We start from the raw sequence: 20,609 nt of genomic DNA, 5'->3' as shown, positions 1-20,609 counted from the left end.
TTTCTCCATGCTGGGGTCTCCTTCTACTGGGATCCCAGTTTATTTTTCCATGTAGTTTTTCCCAACCAAACATCCACAATCTCTTCTCATTCCTTTGCTTAAGAAAAGGCTTCTGCTTTGCATGATGTACCTCTACACCACCTTGTAAGGTGATCGGTGTGAAACAGTCAATTGGGGAAATGACAGAGATGTCATATTGTGCAATGACAATGTGTCCATTGAGCTTCATCTACAGATGAGGACCGACACACAGGCTGGTGCTGTCTTCCTGAACATAAATTCTATGAACTGCAAACACTAAGTATTATAGGAGTCCCTAAAGGAGCCTGGTGACACAGTGGTTAATTGTTCAGCTGCTAACCAAAAGATTGGCAGTTTGAACCCACCAGCAGCTCAGCAAGAGAAAAGACCTGTCAGTCTGGTCCCATAGAGATTATAGCCTCGGAAACCCTATGGGTTAGTTCTCTTCTGTCACATGGGTTCGCTATGAGTCAGAACTGAATTGACAGCACACAACAACAACATCGTAGGAATTCCTGGGTGGTGCTCAGCTACTAACTGAAAGGTTGGAAGTTCAAGACTACGCAGAGGCACCTCAGAAGAAGGGCCTGGCAATCTATGTTGTTGTTAGGTGCTATCAAGTTAGTTCCAACTCATAGTGGCCCTATGTACAACACAATGAAACACTGCCCAATCCTGTACCATCCTCACAATCGTTGTTATGTTTGAGCCCATTGTCTTAGCCACTGTGTCAATCTATCTTGTTGAGGGTCTTCCTCTTTTTTGCTGACCCTCTGGCAAGCATAATGTCCTTCTCCAGGAACTGGTCCCTCCTGATAACATGTTCAAAATACGTCAGGTAAAGTCTCACCATTCTTGCTTCAAAGGAGCATTCTGGCTGTACTTCTTCCGAGACAGACTCATTCATTCTCCTGGCAGCCCATGGTATATTCAATATTCTTCACTAACGCCATAATTAAAAGGCATCAATTCTTTGGTTTTCCTTATTCATTGTCCACCTTTCACATGGATATGAGGCAACTGAAAATATCGTGGCTTGGGTCAGGTGCACCTTAGTCCTTAAAGTGACATATTTGCTTTTCAACACTTTCAAAAGGTCTTTTGCAACAGATCTGCCCAATGCAATATGTTGTTTGATTTCTTGACTGCTGCTTCCATGGGCATTGATTGTGGATCCGAGTAAAATGAAATCCTTGACAATTTCGATATTTTCTCCATCTGTCATGATGTTGCTTACTGGTGCAGTTCTGAGGATTTTTGTTTTCTTCATTTTGAGGTGCAATCCAGACTGAAGGTGGTAGTCTTTGATCTTCATCAGTAAGTGGTTTCAAGTCCTCACTTGCAGCAAGCAAGGTTGTGTCATCTGTGTATCACAGGTTGTTAACGAGTCCTCCACCAATCCTGATGCCGTGTTCTACTTCATATAGTCCAGTTTCTCAGATTATTTGCTCAGCATACTGATTGAGTTAAGTGTGGTGAAAGGATACAACCCTGATGCACACCTTTCCTGAGTTTAAACCACGTAGTATCCCCTTGTTCTGTTCAAACAACTGCCTCTTGGTCTATGTACAGGCTCCTCATGAGCAAAATTAAGCGTTCTGGAATTTTCATTCAGTTAATATGCTCAGCTACTAACCGGAAGGTTAGAGGTTTGAGGTGTCACACAGAGGCACCTCAGAAGAAAGATCTAGCAATCTATTTCTGAAAAATCAGCCATTAAAAGACTCATGGAGCACAGTTCTACTCTGACACAAGTGGGGTAACCATGATTTGAGATCAACTCAACAGCAACTGGTTTATTTTTATATACTATAAAAATTGCTTCGATCATTTACAACAACAAAAAAAGTACCTGCTAAGATTGCTTATGTACAACCAAAAACCATTATATACAGACACACATATTAGACTGTTAGATGTTAAACTTTTTGAGTGAGGCTACACTGAAAATTCTGAACACTGAAATGAACTCACATAATAAGCTTTTGGCCCTGGAGAACGGTGTGCTGCTGCAGCATCTCAAAGTTGTATTTCTCATCTGTCGCATGCTGGTCCACTATGAAGATATCCGCATTCAGTTTAGTTATTATAAATCCCAAGTTGAACTGACCAATGATTTCCATTTCTGCAAACATTGTTTTACTGCAGGCAGAGAACAGACAAATTATAAGGCATTTTAAAAAGTCTGTTTTTCTGATTATAAAACAGAACGCTGTAACAAAAAATTCAGACAGTAACACAAAATACAGAAAGTCCCTAATAACCCCACTTTCTAAAGAAAGCATTATTCATTCATTCATCCAACTTTCCAAGACAACATTAGCTATTACCAAATTGGCGTACACTATATCCTTCCACAGAGCCCTGGTGACCCAAGAATTAAGTGCTCAGCTGCTAAGTAAAAGGCTGGCAGTTCGAGCCCACCCAGCAGCTCCATGGCAGAAAGAACTGGGTATCTGCTCTCATAAAGATTACAGTCTAGAAAACTCTATGAGGCGGTTCTATTCTGTCATATAGGGTTGCTATGAGTCACAATTGACTTCACAACACCTAACAACAATACTACTATTAACAAAAATTGGTGCGTATCCTTCCAGACCTTTATCTTTACATTAAAAATAATAACAATTTTTTAAAAACATATGGAAACCAATAACATCTTGCTGAAAAACCACGGGGTAATAAAAGAAATTAAAAATGAAATAAAAAAAATTCCTACTATCAAACAAGAATGAAAATACAATATACGAAAACCTGTGGCACAGAACAAAAGCAGTGCTTAGAGAAGAATTCATAGCAATTGAACTCAAACAAATAGAAAAAGATCAGAAAAGAAGCCCACAGTTACCATAAAAAGGGAATAACAAAGATGAGAGCAGAAATAAATGAAGTAGAAAACACAAAAACTATAGAAACAATAAGACTAGAAGTTGCTTCTTTGAGAGATCAATAAAATAGACAAACCACTGGCCAAACTGACACAGAAAAAGAATGAGAAGATGCAAATAACCAAAATAACAAATGAGATGGGTGACATTAAAACAGAACCAACCGAGATATAAAGGATCATAGCAGAATACTATGAAAAACCGTACTCCCAACAAATTTGAAAACCTAGAAGAAATGAACAAATTCCTAGAAACATACCTAAACTAACACAAACTGAAACAGAAAATTGAAACAGACCCATAACAAAAGAAGAAATTGAAGAGATCATAAAAAAAAAATTCCCAACAAAAAAAAAGCCCAAGCCCAGACTTGCTTCACAGGAGAATTTTACCAAACATTCAAAGAACAGTTGACACTAATCCTGCTCAAACTATTCCAGAACGTGGACAAGGAAGGGATGCTCCTGAATTCACTCTGTGATTCCAAAGCCGAGCAAACATACCACTGGATTATAGACCAATATCCTAATGAATATTGGTGTAAAAATTTTCAACAAAATCTTAGCCAACAGAATTTAACAGCATACAAAAAAAAAAATTATACACCATGACCAAGTACGATTCATAGCAGGTATGCACGATGGTTTAACATTAGAAAATCGATCAATGCAATTCACCACATAAATAAAACAAAGGAAATGAATCACATGATCATCTCAATTGATGCAGAAAAGGCAGCTGATAAAGTCCAGTATCCATTCTTAATAAAAGCTCTCAGCAAAATAGGAATAGACAGGAAATTTCTAAACATAATTAAGGACATATATATAAAACCAACAGCCAGCATTACTGCCAATGGAGAGAGACTAACAGCATTCCCCTTCGGAATGAGAACTAGACAAGGATGCTGTTTATTACCACTTTTATTCAATATTGTACTGGAAGTCCTAGCTAGAGCGATAAGGCAAGATAGGGAAACAAAAGGAATCCAAATCGGTAAGGAAGAAGTAAAACTATTCCTATTTGCAGAAGACACAATCCTATACATAGAAAATCCCAGAGACTCTACAAGAAAGCTACTGGAACTAACAGAATGATTTAGCAAAGTGACAGGGTAAAAGATTAACATACAAAATTCAGTTGGATTCCTCTACACTAACCAAGAGAACTCCAAAAAGAAAATCAGGAAAACAATACCATTTACAACAGCCCCCCAAAAGATAAAATAACCGAGGAATAAACCTAACTAAGGACGTAAAAGACTTATACAAAGAAAACTACAAAACGCTACTGCAAGAAACCAAGAGATCGCCATAAATGGAAAAACATACCATGCTCATGGCTAGGAAGACTTAAAATTGTGAAAATGACACTACTACCCAAAGTCATCTACAAATACACTGCAATCTCGATTCAAACCCTAACAGCATTCTTTAACAAGATAGAAAAACTAACCACCAATTTTATATGGAGAAGAAAGTGGCCCTGGATAAGTAAAGCATTACTGAAGAAGAAGGACAAAGTAGGAGGCCTCACGCTGCCGAATCTGAGAACCTACCACACAACCACGGTAGTAAAAAAACAGCCTGGTATTGATAGAACAGACACACAGACCAATGGAACAAAATTGAGAAGCCAGAAATAAAACCACCCACATACAGAGAGTTAACCTTTGACAAAGGTCAAATCCATTAAATGGGGACTAGATAGTCTCTTTAACAAATGGTGCTGGCAAAACTGGATATCCATTTGCAGAAAAATGAAACAGGATCCATACCTCACACCATACACAAAAACAAACTCAAAATGGATCAGAGACTTAAATGTAAAACCTAAAACCGTAAAGATAATAGAAGAAAAAATACGGACAAACGTAGGAGCCCTAATTTAAGGCATAAATAGACTATCAAGCATAATTCAAAAAGCACAAACAGCAGAAGATAAACTAGACAACTGGACCTCCTGAAAATCAAATACTTATGCCCACCAAAAGACTTTTCCATATATCCTAGGGAAATAAGAGCCTTTACACGAACAGACATATGCGCACCCATGTTCACTGCAACACCGTTTACAATAGCAAAAAGATGGAAGCAACCAACGTGCCCATCAATGGATGAATGGATAAATTATGGTATATTCACACAATGAAATACTACCCATCGATAAAGAACAATGATGAATCTGTGAAACATTTCATAACATAGAGGAATCTGGAAGGCATTATGCTGAGTGAAATTAGTCAGTTGCAAAGGACAAATATTGTATAAGACCTCTATTATAAGAACTGGAGAAATAGTTTAAACAGAGAAAAATATATTCTTTGATGGTTACAAGAGGGGGGACAGAGGCAGGGAGGGGAGGGGGTATTCACTAATTAGACACTAGATATAAACTACTTTAGGTGAAGGGAAAGACAACACACAATACAGGAGAGGTCAGCACAACTGGACTAAACCAAAAGCAATGAAGTTTCCTGAATAAATTGAATGCTTCGAAGTCCAGCATAGCAGGGGCAGGAGTTTGGGGACCACAGTCTCAGGAGACATCTAAGTCAGTTGGCATAATATAATCTATTAAGAAAACAGTCTGCATCCCACTTTGGAGAGTCGCATCTGCAATCTTAAATGCTAGCAAACGTCCATCTAAGATGCATCAATTGGTCTCAACCCACCTGGAGCAAAGGAGAATGAAGAACACCAAGGACACGAGGTAATTATGAGCCCAAGAGACAGAAAGGGCCACATAAACCAGAGACTATATCAGCCTGAGACCAGAACTGGATGGTGCCCGGCTACAACCAAGGACTGCCCTGACAGGGAACACAACAGAGAACCCCTGAGGGAGCAGGAGAGCAGTGGGATGCAGACCCCAAATTCTCGTAAAAAGACCAGACTTAATGGTCTGAGACTAGAAGGACCCCAGAGGTCATGGTCCCCAGACCTTCTGTTAGCCCAAGACAGGAACCATTCCCAAAGCCAGCTCTTCAGACAGGTATTGGACTGGACAATGATGCTGGTGAAGAATGAGCTTCTTGGATCAAGTAGACACATGGGACTATGTTCGCAGCTCCTATCTGGAGGGGGGATGAGACGGCAGTGGGGGTCAGAAGCTGGCGGAATGGACACAAAAAGAGGGTGTGGAGGGAAGGAGTGCGCTGTCTCATTAGGGAGAGAGCAATTAGGAGCATAAAGCAAGGTGTATATAAATTTTTGTATGAGAGACTGACTTGATTTGTAAACTTTCACTCAAAGCACAATAAAAATTAAAAAAAAAAAAAAAAAAGACTTTTCCTAAAGAGTAAAAAGAGAACCCACAGACTGGGAAAAAAATTTTGACTATGATACATACATTCTAAAATTTACAGAAAATTCTAACAACTGAACAACAAAAAGACAAACCCAATTAAAAAATGGCAAAGGACGGGAAAAGACAGTTCACCAAAGACGACATCCAGGCAGCCAACAAATACATGAAGAGATGCTCACGGTCATTAGCCATTACAGAGACACAAATCGAAACTACGAGATACCACCTCACACCAGTAATGACGGCACGGATCAAAAAACAGAAAACGACAAATGCTGGTGAGGCTGTGGGGAGTTTGGAATTCTAACACACTGCTGGTGGGAATGTGAAATGGTACAACTAGGCAAAACATAGAGTTTTCCTTGGAAACTCTATGGGGCAGTTCTACTCTGTCCTATAGGGTAGGACAGAATCGACTCAACAGCACTGGGTTGGGTTATGCAAAACAATATGGCGCTTCCTGAAAAAGCTAGAAAGAGAAATACCACATAATCCAGCAATCCCACTCCTGGGTATGTATCCTAAAGAAATAAGAGCCATGACACGAATAGACATAGGTACACTCATGTTCACTGCAGCACTATTTACAGTAGCAAAAAGATGGAAACGGCCTAAGTGCCCATCAACAGATGAATGGATAAACACACTATGGTACATACACACAATGGAATACTACTCAACGTTAAAGAATAATGCCGAATCCGTGAAACAGCTCACAATATGGATGAATCTGGAGGGCATCATGTTGAGTAAAATAAATCAATTACAAAACAGCAATTATTGCACGAGACCACTTATAAAAGTCAAGAAAAAATTTTCACACAGATACATTCTTTGATGGTCACCAGGGATGGGAGGGATGGGAAGGAAAAACTAACTACACAGTAGACATGTACTAACTTTGGTGAAGGGAGAGATAATACAAAACATGGGGGGATGTCAGCACAACATAATCAAGGTAAAGGAAGACAAGGAAAGGTACGCAAGAGTAAAAGGCAACAATGGTAAAAATTAAGACATATACAATCCCGTGAAAATAGTAATAACAATAATGTACAAGTAGAAACACAGGTAGATATGTAAGCTGAACAGAGGCAGGAGAGCATATGTAAGTACACCCATGTACATATATACGTGTACATGCTCCAAATATACTCATGTATGCAACAGTGCACACAGCGGACACAGTCATGAAAATTTCTTAGCCATAACCATACACCTCCTGGGACTGAGATACTAGGCTTAAGTGACAGGGACCATAATCTTGGAGGACATCTAGGTCAACTGGTCTATCACAATCCATATAGACAATGCTCTACATCCTACCTTGGTGAGTAGCAACTAGTGTCTTAAAAGCTTGCAAGCAGCCATCTAAGATACAATAATCGGTCTCTCCCTGTATGGAGCAAGGAAGAGTGAGAAAACCAAAGACTGAAGGAAACAATTGGTCCAAAGGACTAATGGACCACATGAACCACAGTCTCCACTAGCCTGAGATCAGAAGAACTAAATGGTGCCTGGCTACGACTACCAACTGCTCTGATCGGGATCACAATAGAAGGTCATGAACACACACACAAAAAAACCAAACCTGTCGGAATTTGCCATCAAGTCGATTCCGACTCATAGCGATCCTACAGGACAGAGTAGAACTGCCCCATAAAGCTTCCAAGGAGCGCCTGGTGGATTTGAACTGCCGACCTTTTGGTTAGCAGCCGTAGCACTTAACCACTATACCACCAGGGTTTCCAATGAGTAGTGGCCAAGTGAGAATGGGAAAGACACCTCCTTGACACCTACTTCCAAGATTGGCATTCCTTGATGTGTAGCACGCTCCTCTGAGGGATTCGCTTTCCTCAGTCTCTCTTGAAGAATAGATGACTAGGATGGGCAAAATCAAAGGAAGCCTAGACTCGCACATAGTAGGAGAGAAACACAGAATAAAACTTAAACTCATAAGACCAGACTTACTGTTCTGATAAAGACTGGTGGAACCCCCAGGGCTATGGTCCCTAGACACCCTTCAAAAGACACCCTTCAAACTTGGAACTGAAATCACTCCTGGAGATCACAATATAGCCATAAAATAGACAGGTCTATAAAATGAGCAGTAATTCCAGTAAGGAATGTATACTTCAGAGCAATCAACAGCATGAGACCTAAAGGGCAGCATTTGCCCAAAAGCGAAGTTCAGAAGGATGGTAGGAACAGGAAAGCTGAGCAAATGAACACAGGGAACCCAGAGAAGAAGGGGGGAGAGTGCTGACACATTCAGGGGTTTGCAACCAATGTCATGAAACAAGCTGTGTATAAATTATTGAATGGGAAACCAACCTGCTCTGTAAACTTCCACTTAAACAACAATAAAATGTTTTTTTTTTTTAAAAAAAGACCTTAACGCTCAACAATTACTTTAAAACGAAGATGAAAATGTAAGGGAGCAAGGAAACTAGATTAATGGAAGGAGGACAACCAGAAAGGAAATGCTGAGAATGGTCATGAATTGTGAATAATGTAACCAATTTCACTGAACAATTTGCATAGAAATTGTTGAATGGGAATTTCAACTGCTGTGTAAAACTTCACTGAAGACACAATACTATTAAAAAATCAAACAAAAAAAATCATATTCTTCGTACCACTCTCCCTTTGTCACTTACCGCATCTCAGACATTTTCCAGACCCATACATATAGATCTGTGTCATTCTTTTTAATTGCCATATAGGAACTCATCGTACCACAATCTGTCTGACCATTTCTCTACTGGAGGACATTTCAGTTGTTTCCAATTTCAATAATACACACAAAGCTGCAACAGACGTTCCTATATATAAATCTGCTCACTCGTGTGAGTAGTTCTATAAGCTAATCCCTAGAAATGGAATTAGATATGTACGTTTTTTACTCTGATAGAAAATCTGTAAAAGCGTACACTCCCACCAATGGTATAAAAGAGTACCTGTTTGCCAAAATTGGACATCAGTCCTTCTAGTATCTGCAAGCCCCAGCACAGATCCTGGGCAATGAGACAGAAGGACCCACCCCCTGGGTGCTCCGGTGGGTGGCTTCAAAGCGCCATTAAACACGATACAAGGCAGAGTCCAGACACCAGACATCGTCCTTAACCTTCACATGAGAAACAGAGGTTGTAATTCTGCAACCACGTAACTAAATTCTGTGAAGACTGATCTCCATCAATATCAGCCCTGTGGCTACAAGAAATCCGTCGTTTAAAGCTGTCATGGAAGCTGGTTCTCAGACAGGGACCTGAGCTACCACTTTGTTTCTGTAAGTGCTCCAGGGTGCGCAGGGCGCGCCATTCCACGCCACAGTTTCCTGATTGCCATCGTTTCTGCTCATGTACGGCAGCCACTTGGGCTCCCAAGGCAGGCACCTATTTCAGCTAACACGTCATTACAATCATCGCAGGTGACAGTGTGATTAATCGTGCTGCCTCTGCCCACCGTGGATTACTAGTGTCCCATTTCCTATGAAGGAGTCCTGGTGGCGCAATTGTTAAGTCCTCAGCTGCTAACCAAAGGGTTGGTGGTTTGAACCCACCCGGCAGCACCCTGCTGGAGAAAAGACCTAGTGATCTGCTCCTATAAAGACTACAGACCAGAAAATCCTATGGGGCAATTCTATTCTGTTATACTGGGTCGCTATGAGTCAGAATCAATCTGACGGCATCTAACAATATTTTCTATTAGCATTGAGCTCAACATTGAGTTCAAGCCCAAGGTCATGACCAATCCCCAAATCCTATCATTAAGGATCTGTCTCCTGGGACCATTCCTGGGACCAATTCTGTATCAGTCTGAATTCAACCAGGGAAAAAAACCACACTAGTAATTTGAACAGGGAAAATTTAACAAACTATTATAAACTAGTAAAAGGGGTGAACTACTAAGCTAAGAAATATAAGAGTAGCAAATGCAGAACTAGCTACTACCTCTAGGGCTGAGGGAGAGTACCCAAAGACGGAACTCTCGGGGGAGGCCCCCCATCCACCAAGGCCCAGGTTCAGGCCTGTGGGTGCTGTAGCCCGCTGGGTGGCAGGGAAGTTGGCTGGTGTGCCAGAGAGCAATACTGGTAGTAAGTGACGGTGCACTCGGCTGGCAGCTGTACTGCAGGTGGGAAGGAAAAAGAGAAGCAAGGAGAGGAGCCCCTTGTCCTTCTCCTGCTATGCCTTGCAGTGTCCTTCTGGCGCCTTCTACTGACAATGTCTGACACTGCACCAGGAAGGCAAAGCCGGGTGGATTTGGAGCTGAGAGGCACTACACTGGTGGTGGTGTTGATGGGTGCTATCGAGTCGATTCTGACTCATAGTAGATCTGCCCCACGAGGTTTCCTAGGCTGTAATCTTTATGGGAACAGACTACCAGGTCTTTCTTCTGCAGAGTTGTTGGGTAGGTTCGAACCTCCAACGTTCTGGTTAGCAGCTGAGTGCTTAACTGTTGTGCCACCAGGGCTCCTTGCACACTGGTAACTGGCACAAATACCAGCTCCCCGGCGCTGACTCCCCGCTCTCAGGACCTGTCCAAATGTGCTCTGGTTACCAGGTAGAGTCCTCAGGGGAAGAGCCTGTGCTGCCTAAAGACCCAGGGTTTCAGGGTTTTGGCAGGTAAATCTCCCCTTGTAAACTCAACACCAGGCACCTGGCTTAAACAAATGACGAAGCAGCAGCAAAACATGAGAACCTGATATATTTAGTTGTATAGTCCCCAGATTACGAACAAGTTCAGTTCCTAAATCTGTCTTGAAGCTGAATTTGTACGTAAGTCGGAACAGTTAGGTACGGTTTGTATCTAATGTCAATTAGTCAAATGTTTGTCTTAGTATATAGTCTACCTTTCTATGCATTAAAATACATTAAAGAAACATTTCCAGAAACACTAAAACATCTTTAACATAATAACACAGTAATAATAACAATGTTTTGATGTGTGTTGCAAAGTAGTGCCTATTTGTTATTATGAACCATTGTATGTACCTCGAATTTTTAACATGACAGGCTTCACAGGTTGGTTCATAACTACAGGGTGTATTAAGTCAGACGTTTGTAACTCAGTGACTGCTTGGGATGTGAAATATGGATGTTTTAAAAAGCAAAAGCAGATAAACCCTACTTCAGTATCTCCAATTACTGCCTGATCCTTAACTCCAAACATGTTTCTCAGGTAAAAGTAAACCATACTCTTCCTCATCAGAATAAAAGTTGAGGCTGCCCAGCAGCTGCGGATCTGGGTTTCTCAAAGTAACCACCTGGTGCTGCTGTACTTGTCAAAATGCAGATTCCTGCCCCGCTCCCCGCCTCCCCCCCATCTACCAAATCACAATCTCAGGAGGCTGGCCACTGGCTCTGCATTTTTTTTTTTTAATTGTGGTAAAATATACACAACATAAAATTTGCCATTTTAACCATTTTCAAATGTACAACCCAGTGGCGTTAAATGACAACAGCGTGCAACCATCACCACTATTTGTCCCATCACCCCAAAGAGAAACTCTGTACTCCTTAAGCAATAACTCTCCACTCCTTCTTCCCCCTGGCTCCTAGTAACCACAAATCTATCTTCAGTCTCTACGCATTTGCCTATTCTAGATATTTCCTATAGATGGAATCATACATGTTCTTTTGTGACCAGCTTATCTCATTCAGCGTGTTTTTGAGGTTCATCCACGCTGCAGCATGTATCAGAACTTCATTCCTCTTTATGGCCGAATAGCATCCCATTGTATGGATATGCCACACTTTATCTATTCATCTGCTGATGGACACTTGGGTGGTATCTGCTTTTTGGTTACTGTGAATAGTCTGCAAGGAAAATTTGTGTACAAGGTTCTGCATTAACAGACTTCCTAAGTGATTCTTCCGTGTACCAAAATTTTAAGAACCCCAACAGTAGGTGACCAATAAATGCTTGTTGAATTAATCAAAATCTCTATTAAAAGAAATTCACAGTTAATTTCACCTACTGAGGGGGCTAAAAGAATCCAAAGATAAAAAGATAGCTTGGGGTTAATTTGGGATACCTTATCGTATCTTTCCCATGAATAAGCAAGCCTTAAAATTGGGGCTACTTGGCATGATTGAAATATTTAATCCCAGACCTAAATGGAAATTTTACTTTAAATTAAGCTGCAACTAGGTTTGAAGGCTGGCTCTGCCTTCTACAAAAGACAAGTTGGCTTCCTATGAAAGTTTTAACTGCTTGTAACACAAAGAGTAGTAGAGACGTGGGCCTTACTTCACGTCAATCATCTTGCAATCTCACTGCTCTCAGGCAATTCACCCTGGGAACGCTTGGACCCTAACTCACTCCCTCCTAGCCAGATGGCAATGTTTACATTTCAAAAACTTTCAAGTTAGAGCTGATTTAATCTCCTTCCTAACCAGTCAACTTTCACATTTCAAGGACTAGAGGTGAGCTGGCTAGTGTATAGTCACTAAACCCCCCACAACAGGAATGTTTACAGGGCTTCCTTCCGAAATACTGTTCAGTCAATTTGTATTGGGAAAAAGATTGATATTAGGCTAGAAACTGACGTTAGGAAAGTTTGTAGTTTGACAACCCTTTGTAAATTTTTCCTTCCTTCCCCTGCACCCCCTTGATGTAAGCCCATTTTGCCTTTGTTTGCTCTGCCTAATAAATACCTCACTGCCCTCCCTGCAAGCCAGCAACACACACTGCCCCTTGTTTGAGTGCCCATGTGATTCTCCATTTCGCAAAACAATCTTGTTTTTCCTTCAATAAAATTCTTTGTTATAATTCTAGCAGAGAGTCAGTCTAGTGTTTTCACTAGGACACCCTATTAATCACTTCCTTTGTGTAACTGTGTGTGAAGGAATCGGGATCACTGAATCCCTCAGGGTTCACAGTCCCTATATCACATCCTAAAATATCACTTCCACTAGTTACAGACTATTTAAAGGAAGAAGTTCCTGAAAACCTTTGGCACTATGAACATCAAAGGAAGAAGAAAATTTAATACTTGCATGGGTAGGAGGGAAGGGAAAAGGGGGACTCGCTGTCTGGGGGTCACTGAGCTTCTCTTAAGGATGACGAGAAAATGTGGAAACAGGTAAGGGTGATGGTTGAACAACAAAATGAGCACAATGTCACTGAACTGGACACGGGGATAATACTGCAAAGGCAAACCATTTGTTACACGATATATTCACAACAAAAAAAAGTAATACTTGTTTGAGAACTTATAATCTTAATTAGGCAAAACTTGTGTGGTACAGACTAAAAGTTCCATAGGAACGCAACGTAATTACTGAGTTGTACACGACACAGCACATCTCAGTAACAGATGAAAGAAAACACACACAAAAAGTTTAAGAAGATAAAAGTTAAATATTTTAAGAGAATTCAGCACATTTTAAAAAAACACAATATTGCATACTATTATCAAAAAAAGTGGTAGCAGCATCATGAATCCAATTACTGCATTTTTACACAAGTAACGAAAGTCTTCTACGTTTGTTTGCCAGGTAAGCAGCCCCCCGTGAGGTATTTTCGTAAGTGTACTATGCTAATTTTTTTTACATCAAGGTGTAAAAAAAAAATTGGCATAGCAGAAAACAAAAAAACCAAACCCAGTGCTGTCGAGTGGATTCCAACTCATAGCCAACCCTGGTGGCGTAGTAGTTAAGTGCTACGGCTGCTAACCAAGAGGTCGGCAGTTCGAATCTGCCAGGCACTTCTTGTAAACGCTATTGGGCAGTTCTACTCTGTCCTAGAGGGTTGCTATGAGTCGGAATCAACTGGACGGCAGTGGGTTTTTGGCATAGCAGAGCTGATGAAAATACCTCTGGGTCGGGGTATGGTTGGTGTCATGGTCTGAATTAAGTCCCTCAAAAATATGTATATCAATTTAGCTAGGCCGTGACTCCCAGTATTGTGTGATTGTCCACCATTTTTCATCTGATGTGTTTTTCCTGTGTGTTATAAATCCCACCTCTATGATGTTAATGAAGTGGGATAGGCAGCAGTTGTTTTAATGAGGCAAGACTCAAACTCCAAGATTGGATTCTGTCTTGAGCCAATCTCTTTTGAGATATAAAAGAGAGAAGCAAGCAGAGAGACAGAGGGACTTCATACCACCAAGAAAGCCACACTGGGAGCAGAGTGTGTCCTTTGGAACCAGGGTTCCTGCGCGGAGAAGCTCCTAGTCCAGGGGAAGATTGATGACAAAGACCTTTCTCCAGAGCCGACCCCCACGACAGAAAGCCTTCCCCTGGAGCTGACACCCTGAATTTGGACTTGTAGCCTACTAGACTGTGAGAAAATAAATTTCACTTTGTTAAAGCCCTCCACTTGTGGTGCTTCTGTTATAGCAGCACTAGATGACTAAGACAGTCAGCAAACAAATGTAGAAGGCACATGCTGTTTGTGTAAAAACACAGCAATGTCACTGAATTGTACACTTAAAAATGGCTACAATGGAAAATTTTATGTTACATATATTTCACTACAGGAGCCCCGGTGGCACAGTGGTTAAGCACTGAGCTGCTAACCTAAAGGTTGGCAGTTCAAACCCACCAGCCACTCCACAGGAGAAAGACCCGGTGATCTGTTCTTGTAAAGATTACAGCCTAGGAAACCCTATGGGACAGTTCTGCTCTGTCCTATAGGGTCAGACTCTATGAGTTGGAATCTACTCAACAGCACACAACAACAATAATATTTTACTACAGTAAAATTATAAAAATTAAAAAGAATCACAGCTCTGGGCTTCCTGGCAGCCAAGTTAAAAAAAGAAATGTTATGGGTACTGAGTCCTCATTGACTGTTAATGGAAACAGTCTTGGAGACCTGTCCCAGCCTCCTTTCAGCACATATATTCTCCTGACACTGGCTGAGGGAGTACTCTTTTCTAAAAGTTTATAGAAAGAATATGAAAGGGAAAAAAAAAGTGCTAGCAATTAGTGTTTTCTATTATCTGTATTATCGATATCTTTCTTTAAGCTGACTCTCTTTTATACTTAGCCTATTGTAGACAATATTCTTAAAATCACAGGTTTGACAATGTGCTATATGTAATTTTTCCTAATACTAAAATGGAAAATAAGCAACAATGCATTCCCAACCTGCTACGAGTTCAAAGCAGGGAGAAATCACTGTGAGATGAAAAATCTTCAGGAAGAGGAATGAAACTGGGGTCAAGAAGGCATTGATTAACATTTGGAGTAATGGACAGGAAATGGCAAGAAAATTCCAGGAAAAATTCTTCAAAGTTTTCAAGCAGCAGAATAGCATGGTAAAAGGGCTACTTAAAGGAAATTAATTTTACAGACAAGTGCCTGGGTGGCGCAAATGATTAAGCACTTGGCTGCTAACTGAAAGGTTGGAAGTTTGAGTCCACTCAGAGGTGCCTCAGAAGAAAGGCCTGGCAATTTACTTCCCAAAAACCTGCCGCTGAAAATCCAATGGTACGCAGTTCTACCCTGACATACGTGGGGTCACCGTGAACGGTACGCAGTTCCACCCTGACATACGTGGGGTCACCGTGAATGGTACGCAGTTCTACCCTGACATACGTGGGGTCACCATGAGTTGCAATCGACAAAACAGCAAACAGTTTTTTAATTTGATGGATGTGAGAGACAATGAAAAGATGTTGATGAATGCAAAAATCATTGCCAAGGATGTACTGGTAAGGCTAATGACCAATCTGTGGGGTCAAAATTGACTCCAAAATTAGAATCTGATAGAGGGTTCTATGAGAAGGAAGAGAGGGAGAGCACTGGTGAGTCTGTTTTGGGATGTGTCAAGTTTGAGGTGCAGGGAAGAGCCCCAGGGGACTGTCTTGTCAGGCAGAGGGAGCTGATGCCACATCAGGGCCACACACAAGCACACAGCCAGAAGTAGAGACACCCCTCAGGGCACAGCAAGAACGTCGAGAGCGAAAGACACCAAGAGCAGCAAAACCTGAATCTTGAGGAACAGTTCTCGGTTCAATCAAAGCAGGTAACTAAAAGAAGCAAAGTACTCTTAAGAAAAAACTTTACCTTATCTCTTTTCTTAGCTCATCTTCTGCTGCTTGATTTTCTCCAGGGCAGATCTTTGCCCTAAATCGCCTGTAATTCTGTTTGTCTTCTCTTTGCTGTCCTTGCTGATGTAACTGCTTTATTCGCTTAGCTAAAGAGGTCATGGAGAAGTCAAGAGGCACAATTTTCTTATTAATCTTAATGGCTACATCAACCAGAGATACTGAACTGTTTTCAGGATTAATCGACTTTTGAGGAACGTCAGAATTTGAAGAAATTTCTTCTTTTTTAAAACGCTTTATGTTTGAGGATGAGATGCTAGTAGGCTGAGGCAAAAGCCTACATTTATACCCAGTATCTTCCTGGTCTGTGTGGCATTCCACATCTGAAAAAGGACGGTCCATTTCAGGTGATTTCTCACATGATTTTACCTTTTCTTGTGAAACTCCATCTTCAGGGGAGCTGGTTGCCTGGTCACTACTGAAGTGGCTGCCCGTCTCTGGGGTACTGTCCTCCACCTCTGAACCCGCTGAGGTGCTGCTGTGCCCCGAGTCCTTCTCCATCTCCACCGTGTCCCTGTGGTTGCAGGGGCCCTCGCCTGGATGCACACCCTCGTCCTGAGGGCTACACACGCCCCTGCCAGAGACAGGCTTCTGGGAGTGCAGCGTATCTGACGTGCTAGAAAATGGTACTCTTGTTTTTGGCCCAGGAGCACCCTGTTTCGGCTCAGGAGTTCTCAGGCCCTGAGGCTGGGACTCTGCTGTGTGATGAAGAGAAAAGGCCTCCCTCAGTCTGGAAATAGTCACTGCCCGTTTTTCTTCTCCTTGAGTCCGGAACAAAGCAGGGCTCTCCTGTTTATCTGGCAAAGGCTTTTCCATCTCCACCGAGTGCGTTTTCACGACTTTCCCTGAGTAGATATAAGTGAAGACGAGGATAAGGTATTGGACTGAAATGGAATAAAGAGCACTGGTAAAGGTAGCTGCCTAGGTAAATGTCTAAGAGATGCGACAGTTAAACACTTCGCTGCTAACCAAAAGGATGGCAGTTCAGACCCACCCAGGGCTTTTTGGGAGAAAAGCCCTGGCAATCTGCTACCATGAAGACTACAGCTTAATGGTGCTTCCTCAAAAAGTTAGAAACAGAAATACCTTATGATCCACCAATCCCATTCCTAGCTATATATTCAAGAGTTTTAAGAGCAGTGACACCAATAAACGTAGGCACACCCATGTTCATTGCAGCATTATTGACAACAGCAAAAAGATGGAAGCAACCTAAGTGCCCATCAATGGATGAATGGATAAACAAAATGTGGTATATGCATACAACGGAATACTACACAACAATAAAGAATAATGAAGAGTCTGCAAAATATAACATGGATGAATCTGGGGGACATTATGCTGAGTGAAATAAGTCAATTACAAAATGACAAATATTGTGTGGTCCCGCTATTACAAAAAGTCAAGAACAGATATACACACAGAAAGCAACGTTCTTTGATGGGTATCAGGGATCAGAGGAGAGAGAGGGGGATTCGCTTTCTAGAGAGTGGGTAAATTTTTGGCAATGGGAAAGGCAATACACCAAATACCAGTGAAGTCTATACAATCTGACCAAGGTAAATGAAGATGCTAAGCAGTGCACAAGAAAAAGAGAATACTTCAGTAAATATTACAACCCATTGTCATTGAGTAGATCCTGACTCATAGCGACCTTATAGGACAGAGAAGAACTGCCCCATAGGGTTTCCAAGGAGCAGCTGGTGAGTTTGAACTGCCAGCCTTTTGGTTAGCAGCTGAGCTCTTAACCACTGTGCCACCAGGGCTCTGTAAATGCTGTAATATATACAATACCACAACAACAGTAATAACAACCAAAAAATATGTGTGTGGTTACACAGGTAGGTACGTACACACATCTGTGTATAGGAAGGTGTATGTGAGTGCGTGCCTGTGCACGTATAGGTGTTTCTGTAGGTATGTGTACATATGTGTTTGTGTGTGCTGCATATATCTCCACATATACAATAAAACACATAGGGGTCACTGTTAAGGAGACTTCCCAAACAACTCACAGGGTTGGTTTACTCAGCTGAAAGGCTTAGGACCATAGTCTCATGGGATAACTTCCTCAATCTGCATAGTTCATAAAGTTAATGTTCTACACCCTAGTTTGGTGGGAAGCGTCTGGGGTCTTAAAAGTTTGTGAGCAACCATCTAAGATACAACGATTTGTCTCTGTTCCTCTGGAGCAAAAGATAATGAAGGAAACCAAAGACTCTAAGAAGAAACTAGTCCATAGGACTAACAGCCAACCCGAACCACAGCCTCTTCTAACCTGAGACCAGAAGAACTAAATGGTGCTCGGCTACCACTACAATCCATTTTGACCAGGGTTGCGATAGAAGGTCCCAGATAGAATGGGAAAAAAATGCAGAACGAAACTCAAATTCCTAAAAAAGGCCAGACCTATTGGACCAATAGAGACTAGAGGGACCCAAATGACTATCATCCTAAGATGCCCTTTGAATTTGGCACTGAAGCTACTCCTGGAGGTCACCTTTCAGCCAATAATAGACTGGTTTACAAAACAAACAATACCACCTGTGAGTAATGTGCTCCCTTAAACAATCAACTAAATGAGACCAAACGGTCAACATTTACCTAAAAGCAAAAATGAAAAGGCAAGAAGGGACCTAGATCAGAGAAACAGAACAAACAGAATGGAAATAATGAGAATGCGGACACGTTGTGAAAACTGTAACCAATGTCACAGAACAATTTGTATAAAAATTGTTAAATGGAAACCTAATTTGCTGTGTAAACTTCACCTAAAACACAACAAAGTATTAAAAAAAAAAAAAAGATCACAGCCTGGAAAACCCTATGGGGCAGTTCTACTCTGTCACATGGGATCACTATATATATGAATCAACTCGACAGCAACTAACAACAACATGAATGTATTTTTTGTTTGTAATTCTATTTCCTCCTATCTGATTTAAAAAAACTAATAGAGCAATAATTATAAATCTAAATCTGTGTTGATGGGCACACAATGTATAAAGTCGTAGTTTGTTGGTAGTAACAGCACAGAGAGGAGGGAGGAACAGTTATACAGGAAGAAAGTTTTTGTATATCCCTGAAATTAAGTTGGAATTAACCAGAACAAGATTATTATGTTAATTCTAATCCCCACAGCAACCACTAAGGAAATAACTCAAAGATATATAATAAAGGAAATGAGAAGGGAATTAAGAATTCAGTCACTGGGCACTTCTGCTCACATATCATGTCATCTACTTCCAAGTCAGGAAAAACAGAGGAACCATTACGCCCAAGACGGACAGCACTGCATAGCCCTATATGCCTTTTTTTTTTTTTTCCTTTCCACCATTTTCCTAATCTGATTTTTATTGTTTTTCTTTTTTTTAAATAATTTATTTTGTTGTTGAAAATGTACACAGCAAAGCATACACCCATCCAATAATTTCTACATGTACAGTTCAGTGACAATGATCCCATTCTTCTAGTTGTGCCACCATTCTCGTTCTCCTTTTCCAAACTGTTCCTCCACCTTCAGACGAACTCTCTGCCCTCTAAGAGTCTTCTCGAAACTTTTGAGTCGCTGTTGTCAACTTAATTCCATACTGTTAGCTCTTTAAAAGAGCACAATGCTCACGGCAGGCATTCTTTACTAAGCTAAACTATTACAGTGGGACCTTTAAGAGTCAGAGCTCATGTAAGACAGAAACCTGTCAAAGAAGGAAAACTCAAACGAGTGATAGAAAAGTGGTAAGACTGACTACGCCATGTCAAAGGCAGAAAACTTGCAAGACCCCAAAAAACAAGGTGGTTACGTCGCATTCTGGCTCTCACAGGTTTCCCTGTATTTGGTTTAAAGAAGACTTCAGGGGATATTTCTGGCTTAAGATTTTAAGGCTTAAAAATTATCTCAGGGCATGGCTCCAGAAAGTCTGGATTTCATGAAGACACAGAATTCTGTTCCACATTTTCACCCTTTTGATCAGGATTCTTCTATAGAATCTTTGATCAAAATATTCAGGAATGGTAGCTGCGGACCATCCAGTTCTTCTGGTCTCACGGCAAAGGAAGCAGTTGTTCGTGAAGGCAGTTAGCCACACATTCCATTTCCTCCTATTCCTGACTCTCCTTCTTCCTGCTGCTCCAGGTGAATAGAGACCAACTGTTGTATCTTTACTCCTCTCTTTCAACGGATTACCTTAAATCTGCAGCTACGTACTTTCTAGTATGATACACCATCTCTGTTCAAAAGAGGGGATTTTGTTCCACGTGGAAAAGGTTTACCTCAGAAAAACTAAGGAAAATGTCACAACAACTAAAAGTTTTAGAAGCTATTTGTACGC

The 20,609-nt window shown here is 41.1% G+C and overlaps 1 protein-coding gene across 1 annotated transcript in view; it reads right to left on the bottom strand.

The window, feature by feature from the left end:
• LOC100657273 (mismatch repair endonuclease PMS2) overlaps positions 1–20,609 on the bottom strand; it is a 90,016-nt gene that overhangs the window by 12,066 nt on the left and 57,341 nt on the right. The window contains 2 exon segments of the mRNA XM_064294819.1: positions 1,996–2,163; positions 16,241–17,126. Of these exon segments, the coding sequence (XP_064150889.1) occupies positions 1,996–2,163; positions 16,241–17,126 (1,054 nt within the window).

The sequence above is a fragment of the Loxodonta africana genome, chromosome 12, assembly GCF_030014295.1.
Source record: "Loxodonta africana isolate mLoxAfr1 chromosome 12, mLoxAfr1.hap2, whole genome shotgun sequence".
In the NCBI taxonomy this organism is placed as follows: domain Eukaryota; kingdom Metazoa; phylum Chordata; class Mammalia; order Proboscidea; family Elephantidae; genus Loxodonta; species Loxodonta africana.
This window is presented reverse-complemented; position numbering and strand designations above follow the sequence as displayed.